Genomic DNA, 16974 nt, shown 5'->3' on the forward strand with positions numbered 1-16974 from the left:
ACTTCACCAAAGCCCACAACAGTTCTGCAAATTCACTCTTTGTGGTTTTTATTTGAAGAAAAAATAAAATAGTATTCTGGCTTGAAATCTGCACTCTCTTCACCCTCAAACAAACCCTCGAGAATTATGGGATTAGTTTATTTACAGAGAACTCAGTTTACATCAAAAGAGGCTCCGTCACTCAAGGCAGTGCTGACATTCAGAGGATGAACAAAACATATAGTAGCACACAATTTTTAAAAGCGTCTTTAAAATTGCTGGGAAGGAGTCTGTGGTGGTACAGGGAGTTTTCAAAGCAATCAGATTTTTCCATCACATAAATTTCCAACCCTGATGTTCTGAACGCATTGCCAATACACCTAGGGTTTGAGTGGAACTGAAACACTCAGATCTGTGGCTCCTAGGAGTGATAAGACAGGCTCAAAAATAAACCCATGCAAACAAACTACTATTGGTTATTAACTGTATTCACAGACCACTCTCCCATCTGAATTTCTAGCTTTTCTTGGAATCGTAAGGACTATAAGGGCTTTTTTAAAATAGAAGCTGAAATTCAATTGCTCCAGTAGTCAATGCGTTAATTAAAAGCAGGTATGAAAAAGCCTGCACCAAGACATGGGACATTTTGTGTGCTGTAAGCTTCTAACTCTTTACTAACCCTGAGTCCCTATCTAGCACCCTATATGCACTGGCTACCTTCTCAGTCAGGTGAGCCTCACACTCAGTATGCTTACTAAGCATCATGAATAAAGTGGCTGACTATTCTGATCTTATTTTGGAGACAATGAACTGGGGAGGAAAAAAAGTACCTATACAGTCAAGACAGCAGTAATGCACAATAAGAGAAGGAGATACTAGGAAGAACAAACTCAGATATACATAATCCATGTATAATAATACTATACATAAATAGTAAGATTTTGCTCTGAATTGTGCTAGTATCGAGATTCCCAGGTCTTCTGAAACATGTCCAGTTTAGCTAGAAAAGGAATCTCAAAATAGTATGGGAAAGTTTAAGTTTCTATGACCATAGGCATATACTTGTTCCTGTCCACTCCTGTAAGAAAATGAGTATTTAGTGAAGAATTTTATGAACCCTGAAGGACAACAGCTTCACCCAGAACATTATCGTGGTCTTAAAATTCTGACTTTTGATGAATTAAGGAGATTATTCACATGGCCTAAGTCAACCAAGCATATAGTGTCTTCTTGTATTAAAAGCTTAGTGGAAAAAGCAGCAAGAAAAACATAAGAATTAGCCTAGTAAATACATAGAATACATAGAATAAACCAGGTTGGAAGAGACCTTCAAGATCACCGCGTCCAACCCATCAACCAATCAAACACCACCCAAACAACTAACCCATGGCACCAAGCAGCCCATCAAGTCTCCTCCTGAAAACCTCCAGTGATGGCGACTCCACCACCTCCCCAGGCAGCCCATAAACCTCCAGTGATGGCGACTCCACCACCTCCCCAGGCAGCCCATACATCAGCTTTTCTGTGGATTAGAATCAAGGCAGAACCTGGTGCCTGATCTCACTTTTCTCATGTGCTGATGACCAAGTACTCTCCAATTTTCTTGATGGTTGTGTTGAAGAATCAAGATACTACTTCCATCTGTAAGGTTTGTATGGATAAGCCCCACACCCAGAACTGAGGACTTAAGTAGCAAACCGAAAACACATATGTATCAGTTCCATGAAAATGCAATACTTTTACACAAGAAATCCATCCAAAACCTTAATAATGTAGCATCCAGACCACTAATAAAGATAAACTGGTGATTTAAAAATGCTGAGAGTTGGACTGTGGCATTACATTCCCTGCTGCAATATTTTATCAAAGTATTGTATTATCTGAATTATCTGATCAATAACTGCTTATTTCAAAATACCAGCAGTCATTTTAAGGGCAGGCAGACTGTGGCATTTTTAAAGTAGCATGGTTGTGCATTTAGCCTTATCTCCAGAAGGTATGAAGTGTACCTGGGTTTTCTTTAATACAGCAACAGAAATTCTATCTTGCAGAACCACAAATTTGGTTACTTGCAGCATTCAAATAGTACATGGCTCTGCTATAAGAGCTAAGTCAGTTACTGACAGAACTAAATACTCACCAGGTACTACAGGGAATAAGGCATTTCACCAGGTCTCCAAGCTGTTTAGTGATAGCAGAAAACAGTGCGTCAAGGCAAAATGCAAGACTTAAGCATTAATATAAAACTCTGTGATCTGCTCTCTTACCCACCCTTCAAGCCATCTTTTCCCCTACATATGACCTGACCTCTTCTATTAACTAACCATCTAAACTTCCCTTACTTTCTCTCTCTCTCTTTTGGTTCTCACAGTTCTGCTTCCTTCACTTTTTACTCCGTTCCTTCTGGATGCTTTTTTTTTTCTCCCTTCTGCTCATCACTGAGGTGCGAGTCAAAGGAATCTTCCTATTTCCTGCCCCCTTCCCACAGTTCTACAGCCATGGGGAACAACAGCAAGTAAGTCCTGCTTAGTTTCTGTAGCCTGGGATAGATCAGGCTAAACACAAATGAGATTTTCAGAAGAAGCATTTAGTATAAATTCCATCAGTCTCTACTGAGAACATAAGCAAAAGCTGCATTCTACCAAGAGCTCTTTTCCTGTTGGTATCCAAGGCTATCCTCCAAAGCAGAGCAGGATGAGGATTTCTCAATGAAATGCCTTAGTAACAAAAACAAACAAGAAAGTCCTTTCTACCAACCCTGGTAAAAAATACCCCAACAATATGCCCCTTATTTTGTTCTGAGAAACAGACTACGTGTTTTATCTGAAGATCACCAAACAACTCAGCCACTGTTTGGCCCCAGTATAAAGGTTTTCAATTGGATACTACATAAAATTTCAATTAATAAAATGGTCCCTGCACTGGAAAATCATGCAGCCTTAATAACAGAGTAATCTGCCAGCTACAGCTCTAGGAAGCCTTAATTTCCACCAAAATGGACAAAAATGGGAACCTTCCATTCTTGTAATCTTAAAATGCTCAAGTTGCACTGTTCACAGGAGTCACATTTCATTCCTTACAACGTTTAGAGAAGGGATGGACTCTTACTCAATGCCTACACATGTTGAAAAATCAAACACAATCTCTGAAGTGACATTAAAATCTCTCCATTGTCAAATGAGTCATCTTTTTCAGCAAGCAAGCTCATATTAAGATCAAAGTCACCTCTGGAAAACACAGGACTCTGAATGCTATCCTAAGAAATGAAATAATTACTGTTAACTTGTTTTCAGAGTTTTGCATGCAACAAAAAAATGAAAATGTCCATTGCACCAATTGAGTTCAAAGGTCACTTTTCATGATTTAGAAGTTTGTTAGGAGTCTAAAATAAGTAAATAAAATTGAAAAAAAGAAAAACAGAAAAAAGATGGAACTTAGGTTTCACTTACAGCACTTGCCAAAGCATTTAATATGTATAAGCAACTCCATTGCTATGATGTAAGGTGAGTGCCAACAGCAACAGCTTCTTTTTTAAAATCAAGAAATATTTATTTTCCTACAACACCCAGGTGTGTGCATGCAAATAATTAACAGGTAAAAGACACAACAAAAACTGCACATGAGAATTGATCTGAACTTTCTATTTACCTTTCACTCTTCACATTCAAGGCTTAGCCAACTCATTCTATAGTATACAGCAGGGAACCTTTCCTTTTGTATTTAACCCCCAATCTCTGTTCTCACAGGTTACGAAACAAATAGATCATGCACCTGTTCTAATGTTTGGACACTTCTAAATATTACCATTCTTCAAAGTTTTGCTAAGGAGGAAATACAAGTTAGGTAACAGACATGCACATTACTTATTTAAATATATCTAATCTTTTTAAAAGTAAAACTGTCCAGCAAACCACACAGATGACACAAGCCATGCTGAGACAGCTGAAGACTGCAACTGCCAAAAATGTACACTCCAAAGATGTGTGGTCCACAGAAGTCACTGTAGTGCTCCATTTTCCACTTGTTTCAGCAAAATGCCAAAAAACGTGCACCCAAGTGACCTATTCTTGTGGATTTGTTGTTGATGGGTTCCATTTTGGTTTAATATGGCCCAAGATTTAGTGTCAAACAGACAGTGATTAATAGTAATTAACTGACTTTGCAATAGGTTGATATCGAAATTTGGAACTCTGTCATTTCCTCCTCTAATTTTATCCTTGTTAGAGGAAAGACATTGCTACAAGTTTCATCTAATAGCTGAAGGTGGCTTACACAACAAGTACTCCAAAAATGCTGAAAAGAAAAGCACACTCTGTCTCACATTTAGTTTTATACAATTAGCAAGCTTTGTAGTACCTTGATTCAAGAGCTAGTAAAATGTCCCAGCCAACAGACCCAAGTAACTGCTATTCAAGCACTACCTGAGTGTATTCATAGTTAATCTTTACACAAGATTAAGCATTAGGAAGACAGAAGACACATGGCAGACACATTGGTCCTTTAAATACTAAAAGCTGAAACATCCAAGCTAAGCACTTCTAAGAGTGCGAGAAAAGTTGCTAGTTATAACCATTTCACTTGAATTCAGTGCTTAAGCAGGTGTTTCATCATAGAATCACAGAATGCTAGTGATTGTAAGGGACTTCCAGAGATTGAGTCCAAGCCCTCTGCAAAGCAGGACCACTTAATGCATGTCACACATGAACACACCCAGGCAGGTTGCGAAGATCTCTAGAGCAGACGACTTCACCACTTCGCCAGGCAGCCTGCTCCAGGGCTCTGTCACCCTCACAGTAAAGAAGTTTTTTCTTGTGTTGAGATGGAATTTCCTGTGATTCAGTTTATGTCTATTGCCCCTCTCCTGTCAGCCACCTTTCAGATGTTTGTACACACTGATAAGGTCCCCTCTCAGCCTTCTCTTTTCCAGACTAAACAGTCCCCAGAACTCTCATGCTTTCCTCATAGAAGAGATGCTCCTATCCTTTGGCTCTCTGTTGAACTCTCTCAAGCACTTCCCTCTCCCTCTTGAACTGGGGAATGTAGAACCGTACAAAATATTCCAGACATGGTCTCAACAGGGCTGAGTGGAGGGTGAGGAGAATCTCCCTCAACCTGCTGGACACACACTTCCTAGTGCACCCCAGCATAGTATTTGCTTTCCCATGGATAACTTACTAACAAGCAGGACATTCTGCCTTCTCATCATAAAACAAATCTCATCTGTTCTAATGAAGGTACCATGAGTTATTATACCAGGAAACTAAATGAAACAAATACAGTAATACAGACACACGTTTTTCCAGTGAAACCCACAAAACATTACCACAATTTCAAACAACAAACTACTACAGTTCAGAAAAAACTTTTAAACTTACTGTATTAGTGGAATCTTCTTGCAAAATTCTATCATATAACTGGATGGCATCATCATACCTGTTCAAAGAAATCATTACCATTTATTTCTGATAAGGCAGAACTCGTGATTTTCCAACTGTGCTTGCAATAGTCAATAACCTACTACATAGGGGTTTTTTGTTGTTTCTATACCTCTACAGGGAAAAGAGCTACATCCTGCAGTAAGTAAGAGCATTGAGGAATGAGGGCAAAAAAAACTGGCACTGATTTTCATATGCTGTTCTGGCTCTGTGAAATGAAACATATACCTCTCAAGCTTTGTTAAAGGAGTGCCTAATATTTTACTGTATAATGAATTATGTTGTCAAATTAAGTGGTCTTTTTAATCTATGAAGTCTGATGGGTAGATTGCAGAAATGTAACACTGCATAGTACATACGAAAATGCAATAAAAATGCCTAAACATTGCAATATGATTGTGCATTTAATTATTTCCTGTAAAGAAACTGCCCAGCATTGCTTGGCCCTATTTTTATAGCACCTGAATTCCTTTCTAAGAAACATCACTGTGCTTCCAGACAGAAAGGATCCATTTAAAAAAAAAATTTAAAAAAAAAATCAGGTTTTACCTTTCCATAGCTTCAAATCTCATTCCAGTTAAGCGTTTCACTCGGTGGCTCCCAGGAAACTGGCGCCTTAGCTCCTGAAGACAAAACTATACAAATAAAATAAAAAATAGTATCATGAACATAATTATTTATGTGGAAGCTGTAAGGAAAAAAAAAAAAAGTCCTTGGCTGATGAATTCAACAACCTGGGCACTTCTAAATACAGGTAAATATCAATACTTTGGAACATGCAATAAAATGCATTGATACAGAAAACCTCAGAAACTGAAACTTTGTCTGTTAGAAGACTAATTATAAGAAATATGTTCCATACAGGTCATTAGACAATCAGGCCTTCTTGGAAGTAGTTATTTTTTTTAGGAGGTTAAACTCACCTACCAAAACATTTTTGATACTATTAAAACTTGAAGTCTACTTAGTTGCTTCATAATAACCCAAGACAGTAAAAAATACAAAATAAAGACGGCAAGTACTTATGTGCTGCTTCTTTAATAAATGGATACCTCACAATGGAACAAACTATGCTATGTGTTTATTTTTAAAATAAAAATTCAAATCCAAAGAAAATGTTTGTCATTGACTCGGGTTGAGCCTGCTGGCAGAAAAGGCATAGCTTCTACTTCCTGAAATCAATGAGACACCTGGGCTGGATAAAAGAAATTCATCACAGGCAGGTTTCCCTGGATTAGCAAAAAAGCAAAACAAAACAAAACAAAAACCTGTTTGGTAGAGGGACTGAGTCACAACTTCCCCAAATTAAACTAACTCTAACCATATCAAGAATGTGGCTAAGGTAGCATTGCAAAGTTTGTAGCTGACTCATTATGGGGAGAGGCAGGTACAACTCACAGGCTCTCAAAAGAGACCAGTGGTTTGAATCGCACAAAAGCCTCACAGAGAGCTTTTCTTTTATAGCCATTTATTTATACAACTCAGCATAGACACTTGTTCTTCAGGCCTAAGGTACCAGCAGAAGCCTGTCTCTATAATCTCTTCCATCTGGTCACATCCACTAGTCAAAGGAAAACGTTAGAAGCAAATCTGTTAAAATTAGTAGGCTCCCTCTTTGCTTCTGTAAAAAAACAGGTTGCTAGACCATAGCAAAGAGAAATATTCACAATCTCTCCATATACAAAAAAGATACAGAGAAAGAATAAAGTAATCAAATGAGTACTGCTTAGCCTCAAGTAAGCACAGCAGATTTTTCAAGACCATCTTAGTTTCCAAAGAACCAATGCAATTTCACATAGTAAGACTCAGGTTTAGTACAGAAACAGTTTACTGGAACTTTAATTTTTTTTAAAATTAAATTTTAAAATTAGATTTTAAAAATAACATTTGCAGACCTGTGGAAATCTGTGGTTCAGTGACCTGGGTATCCCAAAGGATAGTGATTTTCAATATAAAACCATGCACTGCTTTTCTTCAATAAAATTTGTAAATGTCAAAAAATGTGTCAAATAGAGTCCATAACACTAAACTCTACAACCTCCACATGGACTTCTATGTAAATTGAAAAACACCACATCCACAATATAAAAATGGTGATGAAGTAGCACTCAAGACCAAAATCTTAGACCTGACTACATGATCATTATTCAACCAAATACAGTAGCCACAAAGCCAAAATAAGCTTCTGCAGAGTAAGACATCAGACACAATAAAGTGACGTGAACAGCTGTGAGACACAAACAAATCACTGCAAGACTTCTGAAAAGGCAAGTTCATGAGTAAGCAGCACTAGTTTCTGTCTTCAAAATGGTCTGGCCTCAACAGCACCAACCATCCTCATGTTGGTGTTCCATTTTACAAGTTTGCAAAGGCGAAGAAATATAAACCTGGACTCTAGTATGTAAAACACTGGTACAGCCAAGTGCAATTTCACTAAAACATGCATGTGAAAGAACTGGCTGACTGCAGCAGGGCCGTGCACAACAGGCATTTTGTGCAGAGGACAACAGTAGTAAAAAGAGGAAAGAAAAGGAAAAACAGTCAGATAAATGACTCCGAAAAACATTCTCAGCCTTCACATTTGGAGCAGATGAGACCTATACCCCTAAGCAAAATGCAACACAGCTATGAAAATCTCACTGCTGAAAAACAGAAGTTCCAAAGCCGTTTGTCTATTTTGGGGCTACAGCTGTAGCAAAAAGCCACATAAGATGTTGTCTTGTCTGAATAAAGTAGTTGTTTATTATAAATCAATCAGATGAAAAAAAATAAAACCCCAATTCTTTCCATCTAAGCTTTTAACATCCTTTCTGAGCTGCATATGAAATGCTGCACTCCTTTATCTCAAGCAATGTTCCTTAGAGGACACAGAAACTGAAATTTGAAATCTCTGTCTGGGCTAGTAAAAATAAATAGTGTTTCACAACCAATCTTTCAGCACTGGTTCTCTCAAGAATTTTGTGAAAGTCTTCCTAAAAAGACCATGAAAACAAACCCCAAAACTCTTTTAGATATTAATCAGATCACAGAAATGTATTTATTTAAGCAGTAGATCTATTTGATTTTGTTTAAACAGACAGCTATACTACAATAGTGTTTTCTTCTGAGGAACAAAACAATGGAAGTTCACTGGGTTCATGACAAGTTCAGCATGTTGTGCTGTATTTTCTAGCGTACTAGTCTGCTGTGTACATACAAGATGCAAGATGAGCTTGTCTAGTTCTGTCCACTTTCAAACTGCCCTTCTCCCAACTGCATCCTCTAGTCTGACCCTTTGTGTCTCATAGACCACTCAGTTTTGCCCAAATGACAACACGTGAAACTCTAAAGACTTTAGGGCGTATTTTGTCATCTGACAGAGAACAAGGCACTGGAACTCCCATGACAGACCAGGACTTCTGAAAATATCTTTGTTTTTATTTCGAACAAGCTCAGGCTTGCTGGCTTTCAGGGCACAAGGCAAGCTCATGATTTTTCCCAATGTTTTGTGAAGGACAGATGAAAAGATTGTTGAAATTCACCTGCAAAACATGTGTCTTTTTTCAGTTGCTGCCTTTAAAGGATTACTTGGGTATGGCTGGGTTTGCTATTTGTTTTGGTGGGCTCATTTAGAAACGTCATTTAATCTAAATTTGTGTTTCTATAATTCAAATAAGTTTGCATACAAATTGACTAACCTCAAATATCCATTAATGGTATTTTTGCCAAGGAAGTCACCTGCTCTAAATCCCCACTGAAAACTGAGCTAGTTTCCAAGTGAGTGCAGGGCCATATCCCAATACCTTTCTAGGCATCTCTAATGGAGATTCCACAGCTCCCCTGCATTACCTGTCCCAAAGCGTTCACTAACCCCATTGCTAAAACTTTTTCATGATATCTAATTGGAACTTCCTTTGCTGCAGCTTAAGTCTCTTGCACTTATCTGTCACTGCACATATTCAAAAATGTACCTCCACCTTCTTTATACCTTCCCATCACTACATATTGAAAGATGGTAATAAAATCCCTTCTTAGGTTTCACAAGACCTAACAAACACAGATGTCTCAGACTTTCCTTACACGTTAGGCAGCCCAGCTCCTCATTCTTCTTGAAGACCTGCTCTAGGATGTCAATGACTTTTGTAGATAGTAGCCAACATGACATAATACGATATGCATGACAGGACATTTTGCCTCAAAACATTAGAAAAACACAATATAATTTGAGAGGTTTTCAATAAACAAACACTGTCTGTACAATATGGCAACTCCAATATTATTCTTGACATTAAGCCCACACCAGAGCAGCTGTAAATATTTTCATGACTATTGAAAGAGACATGATCTGTCTGAACAAGAGTTCCACATTAGAGAAGTTGGGTGGAGGTGGTTCCTTCCCAGCAGTGTATTTCTGGACAGATAGTCTACCAGTCCAAGCTATGGAGCTCAGAATATCCTGTAACTGTCCAAAAAAACTATCTGGAGGAGACACCCAGGAAGAAAACTTAAGGTTTGAGAGAAAAGTCAACTTGAAAACTTACTAGTGCCAAATCATCTCGACTGCAGTCCAGGGCAGCAATCATCACCTGTTCATATATTATCCAAACTGGAAAAAAAAGAGACATTAAATACAGATTTAAGGTAATGGGAAACACTTACAATGTACACAATACATTTGTGTATTTTTCCCCTTCTGTTCCTGTGGATCACTACTGAAAGAGATATTTTAAGACAATACTGGAATTAATTAAAAATGCATTTATGCCATTTTATTGCTTTCAGTAACAAAGTACCTTCTGACATCTTGAAAGGTAAAAACCCTTTAATTCTTTTCTTCTCCTAACATTACTGTTGCACTCTTCCATGCAGATACTCATTAGAACTTGCTCTCTGCATCAAACCTCCAGAAAGGCCACTTTGGCAAGATGGAAAACAAATTTTCCTTAATTCTTTCACTGCTTCTCAATTCTTTTTCAGTATGAAACATTATATCCAGCCTTCTGTCATGTGAAATTGGTGTAAGCTAGTTAAAATCCCCTAACAGTAATACTTTTGTGAATAATGGAAACTCAGACTTGCCTTCAACTATAGTATCATAAATGTAGTGTTATAACAGAAACAGCCTTAGCATTAATTCCTGCATAATGTATGATATAATTAAGGAACAGTTTTCTCTGTTACAAAAAGATACTTTTTCATTTTTGCCACAGTGCTGAAGAACAGAAAATAAGTAAAATCACAGCCAGATAGTTGCAGGCTAAGTTTTCACATGATGGTCTAACTGCTAATACGGCAAACTAAGAGTTGAAGTAGGTAATTTTCCCATCTGTTTTCACTGCAGCCCATAGTGGGGAAAGAGGAAAAATCTAGGAACTCTGGCAGCCTGCTGGACTAAGAAAGTAATAGATATTTCATCAACATCAGCAGATACAGAAAGGCAACATACACACAAAAGAGAGGCTGAAAAGAGCAAACAAAGTCAGACAATGTATGTTTTAGAAATAATGATTGCTTGCTTACTGTCATCTCCAAGTTTAGAAGCATATTCATTAATTAACTCTTCTCCAACATCCACTATCTGTTCACTGTTCCGGCAGTTTTCTTCCCTCCACTTCCTCATTTTATCACGCATATCTGGGGGCCAAGGGGAGGAAAAAAAAAGTATTGAGATTTCGAGATAGTAAGGGAATTCTGACTTTATTTCTGGAAAAAATGCATATGAAGAACGGGTTCAGACACCAACAGATCTAAGAACGTGACTTCTACTAGTAGCTGAAAAATACCTGAGGCTAGGGTGCAGGAGATCTCTGAAACAGTATCACACAAAGCATGTTCATGTACTTGAAACCTTGCACTCTCTCAGGATAGAAACATATGCAGTAAAAAAATCCCTTCTATCTTGCTATCCAATAAAAAAAATACTAATGGATGTTATCCATGGTTATGAAAAGCAGGCTACAAAAGAGTTCTCCCAAGTAGCTTCACACTTCTGTTTACTATCAATATTCACACTGCATTTCTACTCCAGGGGAATAAATTTTCAACTGAAGTATTAAAAAACCTGAGAACTCAACCACTGCTCACATTTATCACTGTAAGCAAAATGCAGCGAACCCCCACTTTAAGAAGAATCTACACACTCTTACAGAAAGGAGCTGTAAGAAAAGCAGATGTGGAAGTGAAGGTTTTCTACACCAGGGAAATGCCCAAAGGCATAAAAATCATCACTGTCTAAGATCATTTATTTTAGTACGAGGGGGGTTGTTTCAAATGCACATTCATTGTGGATCAGATCTCCAAGAGAGCAGGCATATTCCTGAAGTTATCCAGAGAGCACTGCCTAGCCTAGGTTTTATTTATCTTTTGGATCAGGAAATTGCTAAGAATGGGATTTTATGTATCTTTACATGCATGTAGATATTCCATATGCAAATGTTAAGGAGACTTAAGGAAAATACTTTTCACTGATAGACAGTGGCTTTACTAATATGAAGATATCACAGCCAATTGTTGCCAACATTTTTTTTTAATGCTACAAGAACTGGAAAAACAAACACCAGGAAGGAATTAAACACTGTCAGTTATTCTTGCACTTCAAAACACATAGTTAACATAACTGACAGTTAAAAATCAAACACTGGACCTTCTTCCATCTACCTGAAGTGATCCCAGATCACTCATAAGGCTGTTATTATGGTACATTTTGCATTTTGAAATTCAACCAAAACCACCACAGGGTTACATTTCATATGCGTGGGTAAAGTTAAATGTTTCTGGACACATGATGGTCAGTGGAAATTCAAAACTACACAGCAGGAATGTGAGAGAACATAAACATTCACAAAAGCTGACAAGCTAAATGCATAAAAGATAAATAAGCTGTCTGATTTCTGCCCACTCATTCACTTGGAAATTATCATTGCCTCCATTCCATTGTGATTCCAAATGGTACAGTGTCTGAATTATGTATTAACAGAACACACATCTACCATTCATCACCCAAGGACACCATGTACAGTGATGGAAAAAAAACTGCAAGACAGAGATTAGTATATCAACTGATGATCAAAAAACACAGTAAAACCTTCAAATAGTCTCATTAATGCAAATCTATTTGAGCAGGTTGTTAGCTTTAGAAATACTGAATTGTAAGTAAAAGGTAGAAGAAAACACTAAAAACTGTAGTAACACACAAGGCTTATTTTAACAGTATTTTCAAATTTAATGATTTTTTTTTTAACTGAGAAAGATAAACAAAAAGTCAGCCAATAATAATTTAAGCTTTGGAGGCAAACTTGCATACAGCACATAATAGAAGGTTGGGCAGCAGCAACCAAGGGTTTTAGAAGAAAAAATTGTTAAAGAAATGTCTCGGTTTAATTACAATTAATCCTGTCACCTCTACAGGCTGGTCCTGACCAAGTGATACATTTGGTTTAGTTTTAGGTTCTCTTAAATTTTTAAGCTTTGCACAAATGAATCAAAGCAATACAAGTTCAAAGGAGCTGATGCGCTTGCCACAATGTTTGGTGTTCCCTAATAACACACAAGTTGTCTACAGCAAGCCAGAAGAAATAATGTTCTATTGTTGTGTCTGTTAAAGTATCATTTCATTTGGCTTGAGCAAGCAGACATGAAGCAATCCTCCTATAATGATTTATAATCCAATTGTTTAGTTGGATCATAGTTTTCAAGTCCTCAGTATACAAAAGCACCTGATTAAATGATGGAAGTTATGTGACGTAGAGACCTACACTGTATACTCCACTGTATACTGTTACCTCAAGGTGTAACAACTTCCACCAGCAGTCACTCAGGGAAGGACCCCATAATCATTGTATTTCTAGAACTCATCTGCATATTGTCCTTCTGTTCCAGACATGATGCCTTCCACTACACCTCGGGTCCATCCACTCCCATTTTGCAAAATATCAGTCAAAGAAAAGAATTCACAAATCCATTAATTCAATAAGCTTACTTAAACACAGTGTGTGCATTACTGGCCTGACCAGTACTTTACAAAAGGCAAAAGCTCAGCTTGGCCCTGCAGATGCTGCCTCTAACGTAAGGATTCAGCTCTCAAAGCGGCCTCTATGAAAATCCCAGCATTTCACCTCTGCATCCTGTATTCCTAAAAATTCATATATAAAATCCAGAGTAAACTGACCTGTTCCCTTTGATTACAACTGAAAATCAGGAATAGCTAAAAGCAAACAAGCCCAGCATGCAACACAACAAAACCACTTCACCAAAACTTAATTGCATAGGGACTGTGGCAGACAAAATGTTGCACTGCTTTCTAGTTGAGAGTTTTCATACAAACTAATATTAATTCAGCTTCTAAGTCATAGGAAGGATGAGATTTTGTCATCTACCAAGAGTGTAATGGCTAAAGACATTAAAGATAGAAGTGCTCAGATTTTAAGTTTGTTTGGGACATTCTCATTGTTACAGATTGTGTTTTACAAGAAAACAGCCTCACATAAACAGTTAAATTTAATCTTTTAACACTTTAAATGGTGTTTTAAAATTACAAAGAATTCCTTGAACAAAGTCTCACATGACCATATAACAAAGCCTTCTACTGTGCCACCACTAAAGCAGCACAATTTTTAATATAGAAAACGTTAGTACTAATTTAATGATCCAGCAAACTTAAATAGCTGAAGCGACAGTCAGGCTGAGCTATTAAAAATATTCCAAAATACTCTTTCCATTTCTTTTCAATTTGTGCTAGAAGACACCTAGTTTACAGAATATTCTATCCCTTTCTCTTTTTAGTTTTGATGTCTGGTGAAGAAGAATTGACTGAAAGAAGTGTTGCTGCAACAGTATTTGAAGATCTCCAGAAAGACTGCCTATCTCTAGCTGGAAGTCTCTGCTTCATTGTAGTTGGGTTTAAAATGTTACATTCCCAAGATGGTGGTTCAAGTTCTTTGCTAGGGCCTAGGTCACAATACTGCTGGGAACATCCCACCCATGAAAACCCCCATGACACCAGGATCTGTTAAAATACACACTGAGAGAAATGCCTTCTCCAAGAAAAGTCTTTGTATTGTCTATTGTGGGACTCCATTTTCCCTTTACTTTTTTTTACCTCTGTAATGTATGTCTGCAATTTTTCAAAGGCAAACACAGACAGCTCTTCATATCGATGCAGATCTTCCCCTACACTCCAACTCTTTCATTTGGATGCAAACTGGAAGATACTAATAGAGAAGTTAATACGATAAAACTATCCCAGCTAGTCCTCAAATGCCACAATGCCACAGATGCCAGTTCAAACTCTTGGACAGAAAATATGCAGGTTATTTCTAAGAGCAGGATGCTCACCTCAGTATATATTAGGCAAATCCAAAAGCAGTAAGCTTGAGCATCCTATACCTGGCCATCAGATGACAAAGATAGGCTGCCCAGGGAGGTGGTGGAGTCACCATCTTTGGAGGTGTTCAGGAGGAGACTTGATAGGGTGCTTGGTGCCATGGTTTAGTTGTTTAGGTGGGTTGGATTGGTTGATGGGTTGGACACGATGATCTTGAAGGTCTCTTATAACCTGGTCTATTCTATTCTATTCTATTCTATTCTATTCTAAACTCTGCAATGCTCTCAACCAGATCAATCTAAGGCTAAATGTACAGAACCATATCCACAGGGCACTTTACCTATTCTGTGAACTGACTCCTGAGAATGACAGGAAGGAAAAAACCTCTAAAACTCTGGGTTTTCTAACTATGTATGTTCAAGCAAAATAAAAAATGGAACGGTTCTTCACACAAGGTGTTTTAGAGCAACTTCTGGGAAAGCCCAACAGCAACACCAGTTAGTGCTTCTTACTACTTCCCTTTGCAGGCAGCCGTCTGCCTGCTCTCTCTCCAGCTGAGCTTCACAACCACCGTACCTTCTCACAATCGATACAAAAGAACTGGCAGCCAAGCTTTTCCCAAAGTGCAAAGCTAGCTTAACATCACAGTGGCGAAAGCAATTATCAGAGCCAAACTACCTACTAACCCACCACCAGAAATGCTGGGCAAGAGTCTCCTACCTCATCCTTGATCATCCAGCTACAGCACTGTTTTCTTCAATAGTGCCTGAAATATTTTCTAAAATTTACACAATTTGAGCTGAAAATAGATTATTTCAAATTCCATTTTGTTTTGTTTTGGAATCCCACAGAAAAGGTGAAGCAGACAGCACAAATACTACTTCTACAGAGCAAGTTTCTGGCATCTGCTAAAATACACCCCAAGCAATGTTTCTCCTCTTATGCCCATGCCAGGAAACCAGAATAAAAAATAATCTCTGCTCAGGGAATTTGTCTATTGCCCCATTACTTTTTCACAGATTAGCAGTAACTCAGCAAAATTAAAATCAAAGATCAAAGAGGTTCTCTCTGCATTCTTTTCTCTACTTTATGTTTGTAATGTATAGGGCCACCTAGCTAAGAGTTATCCCTTTGTGCCCAGAACTATGGAGAAGTAGTAATTTACCCCGATAGAAGACTGTAATGGTCTCGAGTGCCGTATGAACTCACGCTTGAATACATGCTGCTTATGAGAGAAGAACTACTGATAACGTCAGGTAAACCTCAGAAGGTACTAAAAAAAGTTATTATCAGATATGAAGCCTACAAAGACCCGGGGAGCGAGATGTTCAAAAACTTTTATGTCACTTCAGAGCTTCTGGAAGTTCCTCCTCCACAAACGCTTAAAGATTTAGGAAAGTATGTGGTAATTGTTAGGTGCTCCAAAGGCTGAACTCGAACGCAAACTCTGACCCAGAGGAGAGGCCATTTTTTCGTGGGTGCGCTGTTATTAGTATTTCTGAGGGGACGGGAAGCAGGAGTGGGTGGGTCCTCTGAGGAAACCGAGGTCCATCTCCACAAAGGGTCCCAACTCGCACCGGCCCTTAGGCGCTGCACTTCCGCGGAGCATCTCGCCCGCCGCTCACCAGAGACCGGCTCCGGTCTCTTGCTCCCTGGGCAATGCCCGCCGTACAAGCCAGCGGACCTGTGGTCACTGAGGAGCTGAGCACAGGCCTCTGACTCCGCTCCTCCTGCACCACCGCCCCACCTGCGCCAGCCGCGGAGCACAGCAGCTGTCAGAATCGCCGTCCACACACCCCAGCCCTGCCTCTGTACCGCCACCGTCGGCCTGTCCCGGGCCCGCCGGCAGTGGATCTCCGGTAGCACCGCGCAGTCGGGGGACCGCGCAGCTCCTGCCCTGCCACCAGGGCTCCGTGGGCCTGGGCGCGACGTTACCTTCCCAAGTCACGTCGTACATGTCCGACACCTTCGCCATCTTGGCGGCCGCCCGCGTGACGCGCCGCGTGACGGCCCCGGCCCTCATTGGCGGGAGGGAGGGCACGCGGCGTCTGGCCTGACGGCGTCTCGCTCCCGGGGTGCGGATGCCGGGGTGCGGGTCCTGACGCCCGGTGCGGCCCGATCCTGCTCGCCGGACGCGCTGCCACCGGGGTCGCCGTCAGGCTCCCGCTGCACTCTCCCTCGCAGGTAGGGCTGGCAGGGAACGGCCTAAATGCGGCGGACGCGAGTGCCCGAAGCAGCGGAGCTAGCGGGGGCGGAGAG

At 39.4% G+C, this 16974-nt stretch overlaps 1 protein-coding gene across 1 annotated transcript in view; it reads right to left on the reverse strand.

Annotated features, from left to right (window-relative positions):
- The window catches only part of EMC2 (ER membrane protein complex subunit 2), a 32265-nt gene extending 15514 nt beyond the window's left edge, over window positions 1-16751 (reverse strand). Inside the window, exons 1-5 of the mRNA XM_054167553.1 lie at window positions 16651-16751; window positions 10914-11027; window positions 9935-9999; window positions 5964-6049; window positions 5355-5412 (exon numbers count right to left, since the gene is read on the reverse strand). Coding sequence (XP_054023528.1) covers window positions 5355-5412; window positions 5964-6049; window positions 9935-9999; window positions 10914-11027; window positions 16651-16738 — 411 coding nt within the window. The 5' untranslated portion in view covers window positions 16739-16751. The remainder of the gene's footprint in view (window positions 1-5354; window positions 5413-5963; window positions 6050-9934; window positions 10000-10913; window positions 11028-16650) is intronic.
- Between the last annotated feature and the right edge of the window lie 223 nt (window positions 16752-16974).

Source organism: Dryobates pubescens, chromosome 14 (genome assembly GCF_014839835.1).
Source record: "Dryobates pubescens isolate bDryPub1 chromosome 14, bDryPub1.pri, whole genome shotgun sequence".
NCBI classification, from domain to species: Eukaryota; Metazoa; Chordata; class Aves; order Piciformes; family Picidae; genus Dryobates; species Dryobates pubescens.